The sequence below is a fragment of the Polypterus senegalus genome, chromosome 8 (genome assembly GCF_016835505.1).
Source record: "Polypterus senegalus isolate Bchr_013 chromosome 8, ASM1683550v1, whole genome shotgun sequence".
NCBI lineage: Eukaryota > Metazoa > Chordata > Cladistia > Polypteriformes > Polypteridae > Polypterus > Polypterus senegalus.
Genome location: NC_053161.1, coordinates 6,202,071 through 6,218,661, shown reverse-complemented (window position 1 = coordinate 6,218,661; position 16,591 = coordinate 6,202,071). Strand labels below are relative to the sequence as shown.

General features: G+C 40.5%; 1 protein-coding gene across 1 annotated transcript in view; it reads left to right on the top strand.

The window, feature by feature from the left end:
* Positions 1-7,334, top strand: part of LOC120533726 (IQ motif and SEC7 domain-containing protein 3-like) — a 694,738-nt gene extending 687,404 nt beyond the window's left edge. Inside the window, exon 13 of the mRNA XM_039760650.1 lies at positions 6,536-7,334. Coding sequence (XP_039616584.1) covers positions 6,536-6,576 — 41 coding nt within the window. The 3' untranslated portion in view covers positions 6,577-7,334. The remainder of the gene's footprint in view (positions 1-6,535) is intronic.
* The last annotated feature ends 9,257 nt before the right edge of the window (positions 7,335-16,591 follow it).

Sequence of the window (16,591 nt, the reverse complement as noted above, 5' to 3'; positions counted from 1 at the left end):
TTTTTGTGAAATGTTAAAATATATATTTATCTTGTAGCATCAAAAACTCTATGCGGAGGTTCCAGGACAGACAGTATTAAATGATGTTTGATTTTTCTGCCTGACATGATAACATCAGTGTATCTATGATACCTGCAGTAGGCCTCCATTTGTGATTGTTCCATGTTCACTTTCTAGTGTCTCATTTTATATAAATATGCAGTATCTGTATAGAGAGATAGAAAGAAAAAGAAGGGGATTCAAGTAGAAAAGATAAGCTTTATTATGGAACTTGCTCAATGATACTTTTTTGAAAATTATTTGTATAGTATATAGTTATTAGAGGCTTATTAAAAAAAAGTTTGGGTGTGCCAATATATCTATAAATATATACAAAAAGACAAATATGTATTTTGTTATGAAAATATCCTATAAGAATTATATACAGGATATTCCTCATATGTCTATTTATCAAAATGGCTTGTGCATAAATCCACCGAGCCATCAGTATTTAATAACAGTTGTGCAATATTCCTGTGGTTACAGTTTCTTTTGGTTTTCTAGGTGCTTCACAGCCACACGTTGAAACTTTCTCTAGAACTACTTCTCTGTGTATGCCAAATATGTAGAGCAGCTATTAGCAGCCCTGGACAAACTAGTCATGTTGGTGTCCAAGAATAAAATGGCTGTTCTTTCCATGAACTCCTCTGTAAAAGCCGTCTTGGATATGTGGTTTATATATGTCAGTGTGTTCACACACGACTATAATAGCATTTTGAGAAATGTTCTCCTTGAACTGATGTTTTAAAACTTGTAAAACAAGGGCTACCTTCATAACGAAAAGAACAGTTTCCCTTAAAGGTTTGCAGAATACTGACTTCTTGTTTTCTATTCAAACCAGCATTAATTATTTAAATATATTATATTTAAATATAGTCCAGAACGCAGAAAAATGAAGTTTCTGCCAAGGAGTATAAAAACTACCTACTTTTCAACAGAACCACTAACCTTCATATTATTGCAGCTAGAATGGATGTCATCAGTTATCTTTTTTGTCAAAGAAACAGTCCAGGTAGATACCTTCTCAGCCTGCTTGCCTACTTGGTGTTTCGGTGGGTAACTTTAATTGATTTTATATGTGACACATCTGATACACTTTAAAATGAGTTTCAACTCTACTTCATAGATATAGTGGGCATATGAGTGTTTCTTCTTACTAATAAGCATCATCAGGATCATTGTTTCACCAGGGCCTATGTTGATACCCCAGGCTGGCTTTATACTGTATCTGTTGCATGGATTTTTATAGAATTTGACTTTCATCTCCAAACTTTTTTTTTACTAACTTAAAATGCACTAAAAATGTATTGATTTCGTATTGAATGCTGAAATTACATTTAAAATTAAGTTAACTGCAATATCTTAATATATTCTTGATTTCATGGCACTAGAGAGGGGCAAGACGTCGCATGTTGGTAGGAAATCCAAGTAAGAATTTCATTATAATGTGAATACATGATAACAACAACAACAGCATTTATTTATATAGCACATTTTCATACAAAAAAATGTAGCTCAAAGTGCTTTACAAAATGAAGAATAGAAAAATAAAAGACACAGTAAGAAAATAAAATAAGTCAACATTAATTAACATAGAATAATTAAGGTTCGATGGCCAGGGTGGACAGAAAAAAAAACAAAGAAAAAACTCCAGACGGCTGGAGAAAAAAATAAAATCTGCAGGGATTCCAGACCATGAGACAGCCCAGTCCCCTCTGGGCAATCTACCTAACATAAATGAAACAGTCCTCTTTGTATTTAGGGTAATACTATTACTTCTACTACTACACTTGCACTAATAATAATAATAATAATAATAATAATAATAATAATAATAATAATAATAATAATAATAATAATAATAATAATAATTTATTTTTGATTTACACAATTAGAATATTCACTTTCTACCAGAACAAGTCTGAATTATTCTCCTAAGTTACTCTCTGTTACACCCAATGGAGGCATCATGAAGAAGCATGTTTCAGTATTGGTCAGTAAAAAAGAGTCGGAGCACTATAGTGCAGTCTGGTTGATTCATCCTTTCTGCATCATATGCACATACATTGCAATCGATTTTGTATTCATTGTTACTGCTTGACCAAAGAGAGTTAGTTTTAAAAAAAAGTTTCCTAAATTAACTGTCCCATTAACCACTACTTTTTAATTCTTTATAGAGCACCACATTTCTTTCATTGTATTAATACCAATAAGTTACTTAAAGGTATGAAAGGTTTAGCACTATACAGTATATATGGTACGGTGCTAATTAAAAGTTATGTTCTATTACTTTGCAAAGTACAGGTACATTTACTCATATGTAGTCAGAGAACGTGTGAGCGGGTCTATGGAATTAAATCTTTTGATGTACATTATTAGCAGTCTTAAAGTTTCTGATAATGAGTTAGAGAAACACACAGTAAGCAATGAAAGCATCTATTCTTGAAGGACTGACAAGAACTGATATCATCCATTCTGTAACTGATGATAACCTAGTGATGGAATGCAAGGAACTAACATAAGTTTAATGAAAAGATTTTTTTAACCTGAAGGTATGATTTGCACTAGACATACTAAAAGATGAAGGGCTGTCTTATGCAAAGACTTGATCTATAAAAGACACACAGGTTTTGTTTATACTGAGTTGTACACATTTAAAATTAAGGTATCAATAAAATGTATAGTCTACAGGAACTCAGCAAGTGTTCTGTGATTTGAAAGAATGCATTTCAAGATAAACAGCTGGCAAAGCCTCCTCCGTGTAGAAAAAAAGAGATTCTGCTCAATTAAAACTCAACCTTTTTATGGATGTAAGACTGTTTTCCAGTTTTAAGACTGTTCTCCAGTTTTACTGCCCCATCCAGAAAGATATGCATGTTAGGTTAATTGATGATTCCAAAATGGCCAGTTTGTGCAAAGTGAGTGCAAGTGTAACTGTGGGACCCATAATGGATGGGCATCCTGACAGGGTTCTTTCCTACCTTGTGCCTAGTGCTGCCAGGGTAGACTCCTGCCCCCTGTGACCCACAGTTTGATTAAAATGTGTTTGGGAATGTAATGTGCTAATGATTCTCTAAGATATGTTACATACCCAAACTGTATGATTTAACATAATAAATTCTATTTTTAGCCAATTACAGTATAATGCACACATTTTTCACTATTAATAAAATTGACATTTTTCATTATAACTAAAATGAAATACTTTATGCCAATTATATTACCTTTTTCCACTACTGAGCTTGACAGCACTGGAAAGATACAGCATCGGATGCTGCTAATGAATCTGACAAACAGGTGTTCTTCACAACAATCAGTGCCCGAAATTGTCTTATGTCAGATGTGCATTGCACTGAAAGCTGTTAATGTCCAGGAGTAGTTAAGACGCATTTTAGGATTCTTTAGACTGTGATCCTATTAGTCACAAGTTATTGAAATACACTGTTTTATGGTACAGTGAAACAATGTCTTATATTTAATTTCTTCTCAGTATTAAGTTGTGTTGAAACTATTTCACACAAATTTGAAGAGTACTATTATAGAAAAAGGAAAAAATAAATACATTTTTGCAATGTACAATGTCTGTGTCTGTTTTGTAACAAGAATTTTCACGATGGCTGTTTAAAGCTGATTTTTTTTTCCCAAAACACAATTTGACAACATTTTATAATAGTACCTTCTGATTCATTAAGCATAAGAATCAAAGATTCACATTGCATTAAACCATGTTACTATTACACATTTATGTAATCTTTTAAATATACTTCCTTGTTTTAGTGAATATCCAAAGAATACATCTTAATAACCAAGCAACGTATATGTCAATGGAACAATAGTATGCCCCAAACAGAAATGGTTTATTGAATAGGTAAAGAAATGAACATTCTATAAAATTTTACTTAAAGGAAAACTCCATTCAAAAACAATCAATTTACTACCTATCACTTACCCTGTGGTTTTTGTGGTGATGGCCAAGAAAAATGAAAGCTCATAATTTAATAGGGAACAGAGATCACAGAATTTCTGATACACTGGGCTTCAAGTGGGGACCGATATTAAACAACAGGAAACAATATGAAAACGTCCAATAAAAACCTCAAGTTACTTGTGTAGTAAAGTTATGCCCAGTTGTGTGCTCACAGCGTCTTAAACACATGCACTTTGGCTAAAAAATTATTGATTTTAGAAGATGCACATACCAGTATCTCAATTACCAATTCCAAATTGCTCTAAAAAACTGTGGGGAAGACCTAAACATTTTCAATAATGCCCATGTACAAAAGGTTTTCTTTCCTGTGGCACTACAACTATCTAAGGAAAACACCTTTCTTGATCATCTAAAATAATTTAACCTGTCAAACAGGCATGCTACAAAGGGTGTATACCAAGCTCTTCCCCACTACCTCTACAACCTGGCCAATAGATAACAATAAGGAGGATGATCTTTGCCTGAAGTAACACCCACACCTGTTTAGAGCCTGCGTGCTCCTGGACCCGATTATTTATTTAAAATTGCACTTTGTTACAGACCTCTTATCATATGGCTATATTATCTATCCTATTAGTCTGTATTCTTGTTTTTATGTTTCTGCGGCCGCATGTACTTCCATTTCCCCATGGTATTAATAAGGTTTATCTAATCTATCCAAGCAATATATTAGACATGCAATACCACAGAGCTTATTACAGGTTCTAATTGTATTTTCTTTACACATTTTACACCAGGTGCTGTGCAGACAGAAACCTTTTTACTGAAGCTTTATTTTTTTTTTTGGTTTCTTGTTTCTGAACTAGTTTTACCAGATGGCTAGTCTTCATTAAGATTAGATTTAATCTGGCTTGTCACTGATAGTAGCCACTAGGAATTAGATAAATTGATATTAAATTTACCAATGATCTGCAATCAATGCACACCTAGGGGCCGGCTCGTCTCGACTGCCCTTTGAATGGGAGGTGAACCTGTGAAGAAGACCAAGGGACTACCTCATGTTTCACTATTTCAATACAGCTGTTTGATTGAAGAAGGAGAGGGTGATGTGCTGGGGCAAAAGGATTCAGAACTGGCCTGCCATCTATTGTAATGGTTAATGCTTGATCTCTCTCAGATAAAATAGATGAACTGCCTGCTCTTGTAATAGTTCATGCCGCATATATAGTAGGTACAATGACATTTTATGTTTTATGTAGAGCGGGCTTAAATCCAATACCCCTGACACTGTTTTTGCTTCATTTCGGATGAATTTTATTTTTTTCGAGCAGACAGAGACCCAGTGTGGTGTGGAAAAACTGTAGGGGGGGAACTGTTTATTAACGTAAATGTGGAATGGTGCAGGATGGAGCATATTACAGTTAAAACTACAGTTTATAATTCAGAGATTGAAATTCTGGCTGTTGGAATTCATCCACATTATTTGTCAAGGGAGATAACTTGTATCATCCTTATTAAAATTTATATTCTTACCACTGCAAATGGGGAATGAGCAATGGAAATGATTCGCTCTGTCACCAGCGTCATAATGATGACTCATTCTTGCCTTACAGTTGTAATATGTGCTGACTTCAAACATGTGACTTTGGAAGAAATAATGACAAATTTCCATCAGTTTGAATCAGGTTACACTTCAGGAAATAAAAAGTTGGACCTGCTCTTTTCAACTGTTAAAGATGCCTCAAGTTCTTAAGGCCTGTGATGAGGAACTTTGTGGTGTCCTCTGTCACCTGTTCAGTTTGTCCCTAAGGCTCCACAAACTGCCACTGCTGTGGAAAACATCCTGCATTATTACTGTTGCAAAGAAGTTAGGTGCCTTTTCACCTAATGATTATAGACCAATGGCACTTCTTACATCACAAAGACCTTTAAGAGGCTGGTCGTGGACTATATGAGTTCTCTTGTGGAAGACCACTGCAGTTTTCTTATCGGACAAAGACTGGAGTGAAGAATGCAATTATCTATCTACTCCACATGGCTTATTCTCACATGAACAAAGCTGGCAGCATTACGATAATCATGTTTTTTGATTTCCCCAGAACTTTCAGTACCATCATGCCATCCCTGTTAAGAGGTAAACTCAGAGATATGCAGTTTGTGAGGCTTAAGGACTATGTCTCTGATATGGATGTTAGCAACACTGGGGCACCATGAGAAACATTCCTGTCTCCATTTTGTCCCCTCTGTATAAGCGTAAGGTAGAGAAATTTGTTTCTTAACATCAGCAAAACTAGGTAAATGACCCAACAATGTATTGCCCAAATAATAATAGAAATAGATTGTTCACCATTCAAAATCCCCATAGGGGAGTAAAAAATAAGAAAATATATTTACCACTTCCTGGCAAAAATTAAAGAAGGCACAAAATTATGACATAAATGATAAAACATAAAACAAAAATAAAAATGAAAGAAACAAAAATTAGATTTTGCTTCGTCTAAATGACATTTCATATGTTTTTTGTTTGTCTTAGAATAAAATAAATGTAAGTTTTATTTTTGGTCTTAGTTTCAGGAACCTGGGAAACTGAACTCCAGAGAAGTACTTGAAAAAAAATGAATTTATGGCCTTGTGTTCATTATCTGCCGATCTCTCTTTTCAGTGAAAATGAGGACTGTATTTACAAATATTTAGATAACCAGCATCCTTATGTAAACTGCACAAAGCATTAGCTGCAAAAAAAAGGGTACAACCTGCAGGTTAAATTCAAGAAAGAATGTTATCTGATCTCTTTTTACTCTAAAATATTTTGTTTGACTGCATTGCCATTCCCAATATTCGAAAGAAACAACAAAACTTTCTCATGGCTTACTGATCTCTGTAATGTCATTCTTGATATTTAGGTTTTTATTAACAAATGTTGAGCTATACTTTTAAGTGTAAATTAATGAAAAGGTAAAAAAATCTGATATGATACCACCATAACTCTTCCCTTCATTTCAGGAGTTCCTGTCTGACCATCTGGTTTAATGAAGTATAGTTGTGAGCTGGTATTTAAATATTTTGGGTTTGAAAAGATTACATCTAATATTATTGGCCACATGGTGGCAGAGTGCAAAATGTTACTGGCTCACTGTTCCAATACACAAAGTTTAAATTATGGCTTGCTATCTTAGTGGAATTAAAACATTCTTCTTTGGCTGCATGAGATTTTTCTCAGATTACTCTAGTTTTCCCTCCATATCCCAAAGGAACATGAGAAATAACATTCTAGAAAAGAGTTACCTAGGTTCATCTTTGGGAAAAGGATGTTAAACATAGAGCTGCCGGGATAGAGGAAAAGAGGAAGGCCTAAGAGAAGATTTATGGATGTGGTGAGAGAAGACATACAGGTGATGGGTGTAACAGAGCAAGATGCAGCGGACAGAAAGATATGGAAGAAATGATCCACTGTGGCATCCTCTAACTGGAGCAGCTGAAAGAAGAAAAAGATTACTTTGTAACAAGGCCCTAACAAATGATTCATTTGTTCTTAATAAATCTTATAAAGAACTAATGACAATAAATTTGAATCCAGGTTACCTATAGTGCATCTGTTAGTCATTACATCTACATAGCAATATGTGTTAAACAGGGATAAGTGACCTTAAATGCTTTATTCTAAAGCATTGTCATGTGTGTTAGGTTAATATTCAACTCTAAATTAGCCTAGAATGAACAAATTGGCTTTGTACTGGTTTTTAATTTAGATGGATCAAATTAAACATTTGCTTATAGATTATACCTGGGAGTTATGATTAAGCCATCTAAGGTATTCTTCTCTATGTTTCCTTCTGTTTTTGTCTTCTTCATAATTTGTGTGCTTACTGTAGAAGATCATTTAAGGTGCCTGTGAGGTTTCCATGCCAAGAGGCAGGTGGATGAGTAGGATCTGCCGAAAGGCTTTCAGATTAACCATTCTGACTAAATGGCATTGGTGTTAATAAGTGACTTTAGGGAACATAGTTGGTTATTTTCTGTCTAATGTTCAGCTTTGAAATCTCTTCATTCTGCACTGTGAATACTTTAAATGAATAAAACTAGTTACAAAATAGTAAACAAAGAAATCTCTGTGCCCAAAGTAATTTGTGTTTATTTTTGTTGTAGTCAAAAGATTATTAACATTAATGATTACAACAGTCACAAATAAGTGGTAAATAAGTTATGAAAAAATAATAGAGAACTTAGTTAGATTTGAATATCTCAGAAAAATTGAAGGAACTCTGAAAACACATCAGATCTCAATGGGAACAAAAATCCTGCTGGATATCTATACTGATATGGACTGGGTAATGTGTTAGGAACGAAAGGATGCCATATCGTTTGATGGAAATAAAAATTATCAGCCTACAGAGGGCTGAATTTAAAGACACCCTGAAAATCAAAGTGAAAAAATTTCGTTGCAGCAACTCAAAATCGTACTCAGTAGTTTGTATTGCCCCCACGTGCTTGTACACATGCCTGACAACGTCAGGACATCCTCCTAATGAGACAACAGATGGGGGATCTCCTCCCAGATCTTGACCAGGGCATCACTGAGCTCCTGGACAGTCTGAGGTGCAACCTGGCAACAGTGGATGGACTGAAACTTAATATCCCAGAGGTGTTCTATTGGATTTAGGTCAGGCAAGTGTTGGGGCCAGTCAATGGTATCAATTCCTTCATCATCCAGGAACTGCCTGCATACTCTCACCACATGAGGCCGGGCATTGTCGTGCACCAGGAGGAACCCAAGACCCACTGCACCAGCATAGAGTCTGACAATGGGTCCAATGGCAGTCAAGGTGCCGTTGTCTAGCCTGTAGTGGTCTGTGCATCCTTCCATGGATATGCCTCCTCAGACCATCACTGACCCACCACCAAACCAGTCATGCTGAATGATTTTAGAGGCAGCATAACGTACTCCACGGCTTCTCCAGACCCTTTCACGTCTCTCACATGTGATGAGGATGAACCTGCTCTCATCTGTGAAAAGCACAGGGCACCAGTGGGGGATCTGCCAATTCTGGTATTCTATGCCAAATGCCAATCAAGCTCCACGGTGCCGGGTGGGCAGTGAGCACAGGGCCCACTAGAGGATGTTGGGCCCTCAGGCCACCTTCATGAAATCTGTTTCGGATTGTTTGGTCAGAGACATTCACACCAGTGGCCTGCTTGAGGTCATTTTGTAGGATTCTGGCAGTGCTCATCCTGTTCCTCCTTGCCCAAAGGAGCAGATACCGATCCTGCTGATGGGTTAACAACCTTCTATGGCCCTGTGCAGCTCTCCTAGAGTAACTGCCTGTCTCCTGGAATGGATGCATTGAAATACAATGAAAAATGAATAAATCTAATAAACCAAGTGTCAAGCACGTGTGCTTAGGAGGCAGGCTAAATGGTTCTAGTGATGATAATTACCTGCTGAACAAGGGGTTGGCACAGTGTGCTAATGCCTTCCCTCTTCCTCCCTATGCAGAACAGAAGACTGACAGATATTCCGCTGCTAGCATCATTTCTGTTGTCTGCCCTCCTGAACCTGCAACTTCTTGCCTAGAACCCATATGACCAGATGTTTGGCCACTTTGAATCAGTTGTGTATTGGAGTCCCATCTGAAAAGTCATAATTTTGATCTTTATAAAAAGATCACTTGCTTTTAATTTATTTTTATCATACAGGGTCACAGACATGCCCAAAACCTTTTCATGTTTATATATATGTACAGTATATTGTGGAATAAAGAATAAACACAACATAAAGGTTTGGGGTTGTCCGGCCCCATATACTGTAAAGTTTGCTTTTCAAGGTCAGAGATTTTTATACAGAAATACAACAGACCGCTTGTAATGGTGAATAGAGGAACATTTATGGAGTGGGACTGGAAATGACACAGACTGAATGGTGGGAAGGAACCGCGGTGGTTGATGAGAATCATGACGTCATCTGAGGTAGACGGAAGGAAGGGAAAGAATGCAGAAGTGTCAACATGGAATAAGGGAATCTAAGCACATTCATGGCAACGCGGCTTCTTTCTTTCTGTAGGAAAAACGGAGAGAAAAGTTAGTGTCCTGCTTTTCCCTTTTGGCATTAGTTTTTGCACTGCACCTTGGGTCTTTACGCGGCTCCCTATGTGCACATGCGTGACAATTGTGGAATGTGACCCGGACACAGACAGATGGTTTAGCACCCAACACGCTCATATTTATTATATACAATACTAGCAAAATACCCGCGCTTTACAGCGGCGAAGTACTGCATTAAAATTTTTATTAAGAAGAAAATAAAACCTTTTTTAAACTGTGGGAAAATATGCCAATAATTATTTGTTAAGGATCTCTTTGTATACCACATTGTGAGTTCGGCCCTCTGGTTGTAATATAACCAAGCTGTACACTGAGCTTACTCTTGAGCATGGAACTTACAGTTGGCCATGTGAACAGTAATCTTGTCTCAAATCTCACAGCTTGGATTGCTGCTGTCATAATCAGTTTGAGTTTCATGGTTTGTTTCAATTACGACAGTATTTACAGGACTTGTGTTGAAGAGACATTTGGCATCTGTCAAGCGTTGTAAGCATAAAACCGGTTTCATCGATAACTTCACATCCAGCTTTTGAGAGTTTAAACATTCATAAACATCAAAGTGTCCACTACTGAAATCGTCACCTGTCTAACACCTAAGATGTTTAAGAGGCATTGGCGGTTGTCGAAAGGTGTAAAATATTTGGCAATTTCGGTACACTTGAAAGCGACAACCGAACAATTCAGCGGCAGACATCAACTCACATGCAGAACCATAGGTGAAGGGCTTAAGCATTTCACTCTTCTAGTGCTCCTGTGTAGAATAATTATCTCCTGTACCATCATCAGTCCACACCTTGAACCTGTCCCAGTCATTCAATACATAAGACACAATGTTCCTCCGGATATCAAGAGTGAGCCTGATATGGCCGTGCAATATGTAACAAAGAGAATGGAAAAGATAGGTGTTATCTCCGGGCATGGAAACCACTCGGTAAGTGACAGTTCTTTGATCGATGGTGATCACCTCGATAGACATGTTAATGGGATTACGGTTGGAATGATAAAGGAAATGGGTACCTGAACAATGTAAAGTAAGTCTAAAATACCTACACAATAACTATAATTGTAATAAATGAACAATAAAACAGCGGAGAAGCCGTGGATTAAATAAAAAGGCTGTAGTTATCAGCAGAGACGTGAATCCCGTGGCAAAGCAAGGAAGGGAATGTAGAGACCGGAGCAACGGACGGCCTTATATAGGCAGGCAGCCAACAACGTGGGAGGCGTTGGGATGGGGGACCCAACGCCTCACACGGTGACCAAGCTGCAGACTATGGATGTATATATGTACGTAAGTAGGATTCAGTTAGCGTTGGGAACCCGTGTACCAAATTTCTTGAAGATGGGCCAATAAGTAACAAAGACTGTTGAAAAGTTCAATATGGTGGCCGACAGTGGCATCATACCACCGAAATAAGTACATACATTGGTTTCGGGTTAGCGCAGGGAAGCCGCCTACCAAATTTCGAGAAGATGGGGCCATAAATAAGAAAGTTCAACATGGCGGACGTTGTTGACCGTTATGACCATTATGCGTAGAATTTCGAAATAAAACCTGCTTAACTTTTGTAAGTAAGCTGTAAGGAATGAGCCTGCCAAATTTCAGCCTTCTACCTATTCGGGAAGTTGGAGAATTAGTGATGTTGGAAAATTCAATATGGCGGCTGACAGTGGCGTCATACCACCAAAATAAGTACGTACATTGGTTTCGGTTAGTCCAGGGAAGCCACCTACCAGATTTCGTGAAGATGGGGCTGTAAATAAGAAAGTTCAACATGGCGGACGTTGTTGACCGTTATGCGTAGAATTTCGAAATGAAACCTGCTTAATTGTTGTAAGTAAGCTGTAAGGAGTGAGCCTGCCAAATTTCAGCCTTCTACCTACACGGGAAGTTGGAGAATTAGTGACGTTTGGAAAATTCAATATGGCGGCCAACAGTGGCGTCATACCATCGAAATAAGTACGTACATCGGTTTTGGGTAGCGCAGGGAAGCCGCCTACCAAATTTCGTGAAGATGGGGCCATAAATAAGAAAGTTCAACATGGCGGACGTTGTCGACCGTTATCGAACGTTATGACCGTTACGTGTAGAATTTCGAAATGAAACCTGCTCAACTTTTGTAAGTAAGCTGTAAGGAATAAGCCTGCCAAATTTCAGCTTTCTACCTACATGGGAAGTTGGAGAATTAGTGATGAGTCAGTCAGTAAGTCAGTCAGTCAGTCAGTGAGGGCTTTGTCTTTTATTAGTATACAGTAAATTTACAAATAGTCTAGTGCACAACCCTTTGCCTCCAGTACCGACCCCCCAAAGTCCAGGCCTCACAGTCTCCAGTGCCTTCCTTCTGGCCGCCTTCACTCCTCTCTCTGAGCTCCTCTTCTTCCACCCGACTCTTGCTTCCGACTGAAGGGAGGGGGCCCCTTTTATACCAGCCCGGATGGGCTCCAGCTGCTTCCCGGAACTCCTCCACTGACACGCCCCTGTGTGGCGGAAGTGCCAGCTGCGCACCCGGAAGCCCTCCAGATGTCCCCAGTCTTCTTCCCCTGAGCACTTCCTGGTGTGGTGGAAGTGCTGAGGTCCAGGGTTCTTCAGGCACCGGGGTGCCCCCTGGCGGTGGCCACAGGGCCATACAGGGTTGGGCTTCCAACACAACCAGGGCGGTTGCTCTCCAATCCTCCTGGGTGTCCCGGATGGGTACCACCCCCAGCCACCCGCCACAGTTCCCCACCACAAACTGAGACCCCTAGGGGCCAGCGGCAGGTCGTTCTCGGCGGAAAGCCGACACGCTCCAGTCCAGGGCCCTGTCCTGCAGAATAAAAAACTGAACAGGGGGCGGATACGTTGCCCTGACGACGCCACTCACCGCCCATTTGCCTTGAACAGGGGCAACGCTCCCCCCTCTGACCGGCACCCCGGTGCCTGCATCCTCTGCCTCCCCTCCGAGATCTCCGTGCCCCCCGTGCTGAGACATCGAACCGGACCGCACTCACCCCTGTCACCTCAGCCAGCTGTGGGGCTTCCCTCTGCACCCGCAGAGGGCGGCCCTTCGCTGGACGTGTGCACCCAGCAGCACGCCCCTTCCTATCAGAGGAACCGGCATTCACCCTTCGATTCCTTCTTTTCCTTTTGGACGCGATGACGGTCTGGGTCTGAGCATTGCAAACGCTCAAATCCAATCCCATCTGCGTCCCTGCAGATCAACGGGAGACTGCCGCGGGCTTAGAGCGCAGGGTGCTAGGACCCAGGGCACTCATCAGCTCCAGCATCGCGCCATTACTCCGCAGCACATGGCGTCTCTGATGATGCGACCGCCTTCCCCTTCAGCTTCTGCAGCTCCACGGAGAGAGCACATAGCACCTGCAATAAAGGTGACTCTAAGGGCCGAAGGCACTCCTCCGGCTCACACAGAGCCATCGGCAATGACAGGAAGACAGCCGATGGTGGGCTTACCTGTCTGTCAGCTGCACACGTCGACTGCCTCCTGTGCGCCTTTCCCTCTGGCCCAATCGGGTCTCTCTCCGGCACGCGATGGACATTCCTCCGTCCTGCCTCCATCCAATCATCGGCGGGCCCACAAGACACACCATCAAAACGCGTGCCTGACGCAAGGAGGGATCTCCGGTCTGCGCCCATCTTGTCTCCCCCTCTCCAGGTGCGGTGGCATGCCTCCTGTCAGCCTCGCAGCTGTTGCGGTCTCTCAAGCTGCAGCGGCTCCGATCTCGCAGCGTCTCCTGCTGCCGCCTCCGCACTGCCGATGGCGTGTGTACCAGCATGCCACGGACGTGGATCTGGGCCATCCCTGCCTAAAGAACAAAAGGTAAGTCTGACCCCGAAGAGCCGACCAACGCAGGGCAGGGCACTTACCTCCCGGATCCTGTCACTCCGAGGTGCCTGCCTTGGTGTGGCCTTCTTTGTTGCAATGCTGGCCTGGCCGTCCTTCACGACAGCGCGAGTCTCGGAGCCCGCTGCACTCCAGCAATGCCCGTTCTCGTTTCTCCGCCTGGCCTTTCCGCTGACCGGTGGTGGTCTGTGGGGAGAACCGCACATGCGGCGTGTGTGGGGGTTCTGCTGCTGCGCCGGGCAGTCCACAGAATGATTTTGTGATGCAGGTCCCTGCCTTTTACCTGGTTGATCCTGCCGGCTACGCCACTGTGGAACGTAACACGGACACAGACAGACAGACAACGGTTTAGCACCCAACGCACTCATTATATACTTATACTTATATATTTATTATATACAATATTTACAAATAGTCTAGTGCACAACCCAGTGCCTCCAGCACCAATCCCCCAAAGACCAGGCCTCACAGTCTCCATTGCTGCATATATATACACAGGTAGTCCCCAGGTTATGGACATCCGACCTACGACTTACGAACGGGGCAGCAGCTGCGACACATTCGCGTCAGTAACTGCCGCTCCATCATTTTCGGCCTGGGAACGCTGCAAGTGGTAGCTGGAGGGGGGGTGATTTCTCTGCCCACGCAGTATAGTGTTTCGGGCGGCTCCCAGCGGCAAGTGGTTTCACTGCCTGCCCACCACACACGGCTGCCCCATTCATTCTCGGTGGGCAGCTGGTAATGCTGCAAGCGGTGACCCGGTTGTGGCTAAATGGAGGCTATTGAGGGTGAACGGGGCGGAGGGGGGGAGCATTGTAGTGTGCATCGGATGGCTGCCTAACGAATGGGGGCGATTCACTACCCGCCTTTGGCCGCACCTTGTTCGTTCTCGGTAGGTGAACGCTGCAGGCAGCATACTGTAGTGGAGGTGACTGTGTGGTGGGCTGGTGATGAACCACCTGAAGATGCCTCCATTCATTCTCAATAGCAAGCCTGCTTGTACTGTTACGTACATAGCAGGAAATTGTCTCTTGTCAGTACATCAGACGTGTTAACGACGGGTGCGTTCCTGCTGTGATAGTGTGTACAGTGTTGTGCAGAAGAGCTCAAATTAAACTTTTGTCTTCACACTTCAAGAATGTCTCTGAAACCCAAATCTGATGCAAGTGCTGGTGATACAGTAAAGAAGAGAAAAACCATCACCATTATAATAAAAAGGTCATAGAGAGGTGAAACTCCATCATTCATTGGCAAAACACTTGGTTACAGTCGGTCAACAATAGCATTTATTAAATTTATGTACCTGTTCCGAGTTACATACAAATTCAACTTAAGTACAAACCTACAGTCCCTATCTCGTACGTAACCCGGGGACTTCCTGTATATATGTATGTAGGACACTTAACTTTTCTGAGCTTTTGAACACCACCATCTCCCTTTTATTATCATTTACTTTAAGAAATTGCATTGGTTTTAATATCATTCAAGCACACATGCAGGGTGTGTATTGTTGTGCTGTGCTTTGATTTTAGAGACAAATAGATTTGAGTGTCATCAGCATAGCAGTGAATGGAAAAGCCGTAGTTATTGACAATCTAGCCTAAAGGTAACATGTAGATAGATCAAAAAATAAATGGTTCAAAGATGGAACCTTATGGAACCCTGCAAGTAAGGAGGGCTAAACAGGTTGAGAACTCAACCAAGTGAATATAGAAACTCCTATTGATTAGATAAGATTAAACCATTAAGGGAATTACCTTGGATGCCTACATACTGTTCAAGGCAGAATATAAGAATCACATGATCCACAATATAAAAATTTGAGGTAGGAACCAGCAGTATTAAGATCAGTAGTATCTCCAGCATCAGTAATTAGTGAAGGCAAGTATAGAAGCGAACAAAAAAAAAACCATTGCAAAGAAAGAATTGTTGCAATGACCAGAATCTCAGTTGACTTTAACATTTTGAGTAGAAACAAGTAGTTTAATGTTTGTGAGTAGAATAAAGTAACTGAGAAGTCACTTTTTTCTATAATTACTCTCTTATTGACATTTGAGCATTGCTCTTAATAGATTTTAAAGTTAAATAAATAAAACTTTTATAATTACAGTATATCTAGAAGCAACTATTGTTGAAGGTAATAGTAGTGATTAATACGTATTCTAGATCACCTGGGTTCATAGTCATTACTGACAATTCAGCTCAACACCAAAAACGTTTTTTTATACCCCTGCACTTGATAATCAAAATATAAACATTAACCTTAAAACAGAAAAAAAAGTGTTTAATCATCAAGGCATGTATGGATTTTAGCAGCAAAGAACATTCAAATATGAACCACTAGCCAGTTAATATGACTGCAGGATCTGTTTCTTCAAGATGATATGCACATGGTGTTGTTTCTACTTACCAAAATATAAAGTTTTGATATTTGATTGATTAACTATTATAACTGTAAAGAAAAGGTTTAAAGTAAATATTGTAGTAGTAGGTGACAGAACTAATGGAATCAAATGGATCTAACAAAGAGTACTTATGTGAAAATGAGCTTGATGACATTTATGGCCTCCACTTGTTTGTAAAATTTCCTATGTTCTAATATAACACTTTGTGAGAACTCTAAGGTGCTCTCACTCTCCTCACCCCTCTGCAAGCAGCAGGAACTCTCCAAGGAGGACAATATTCC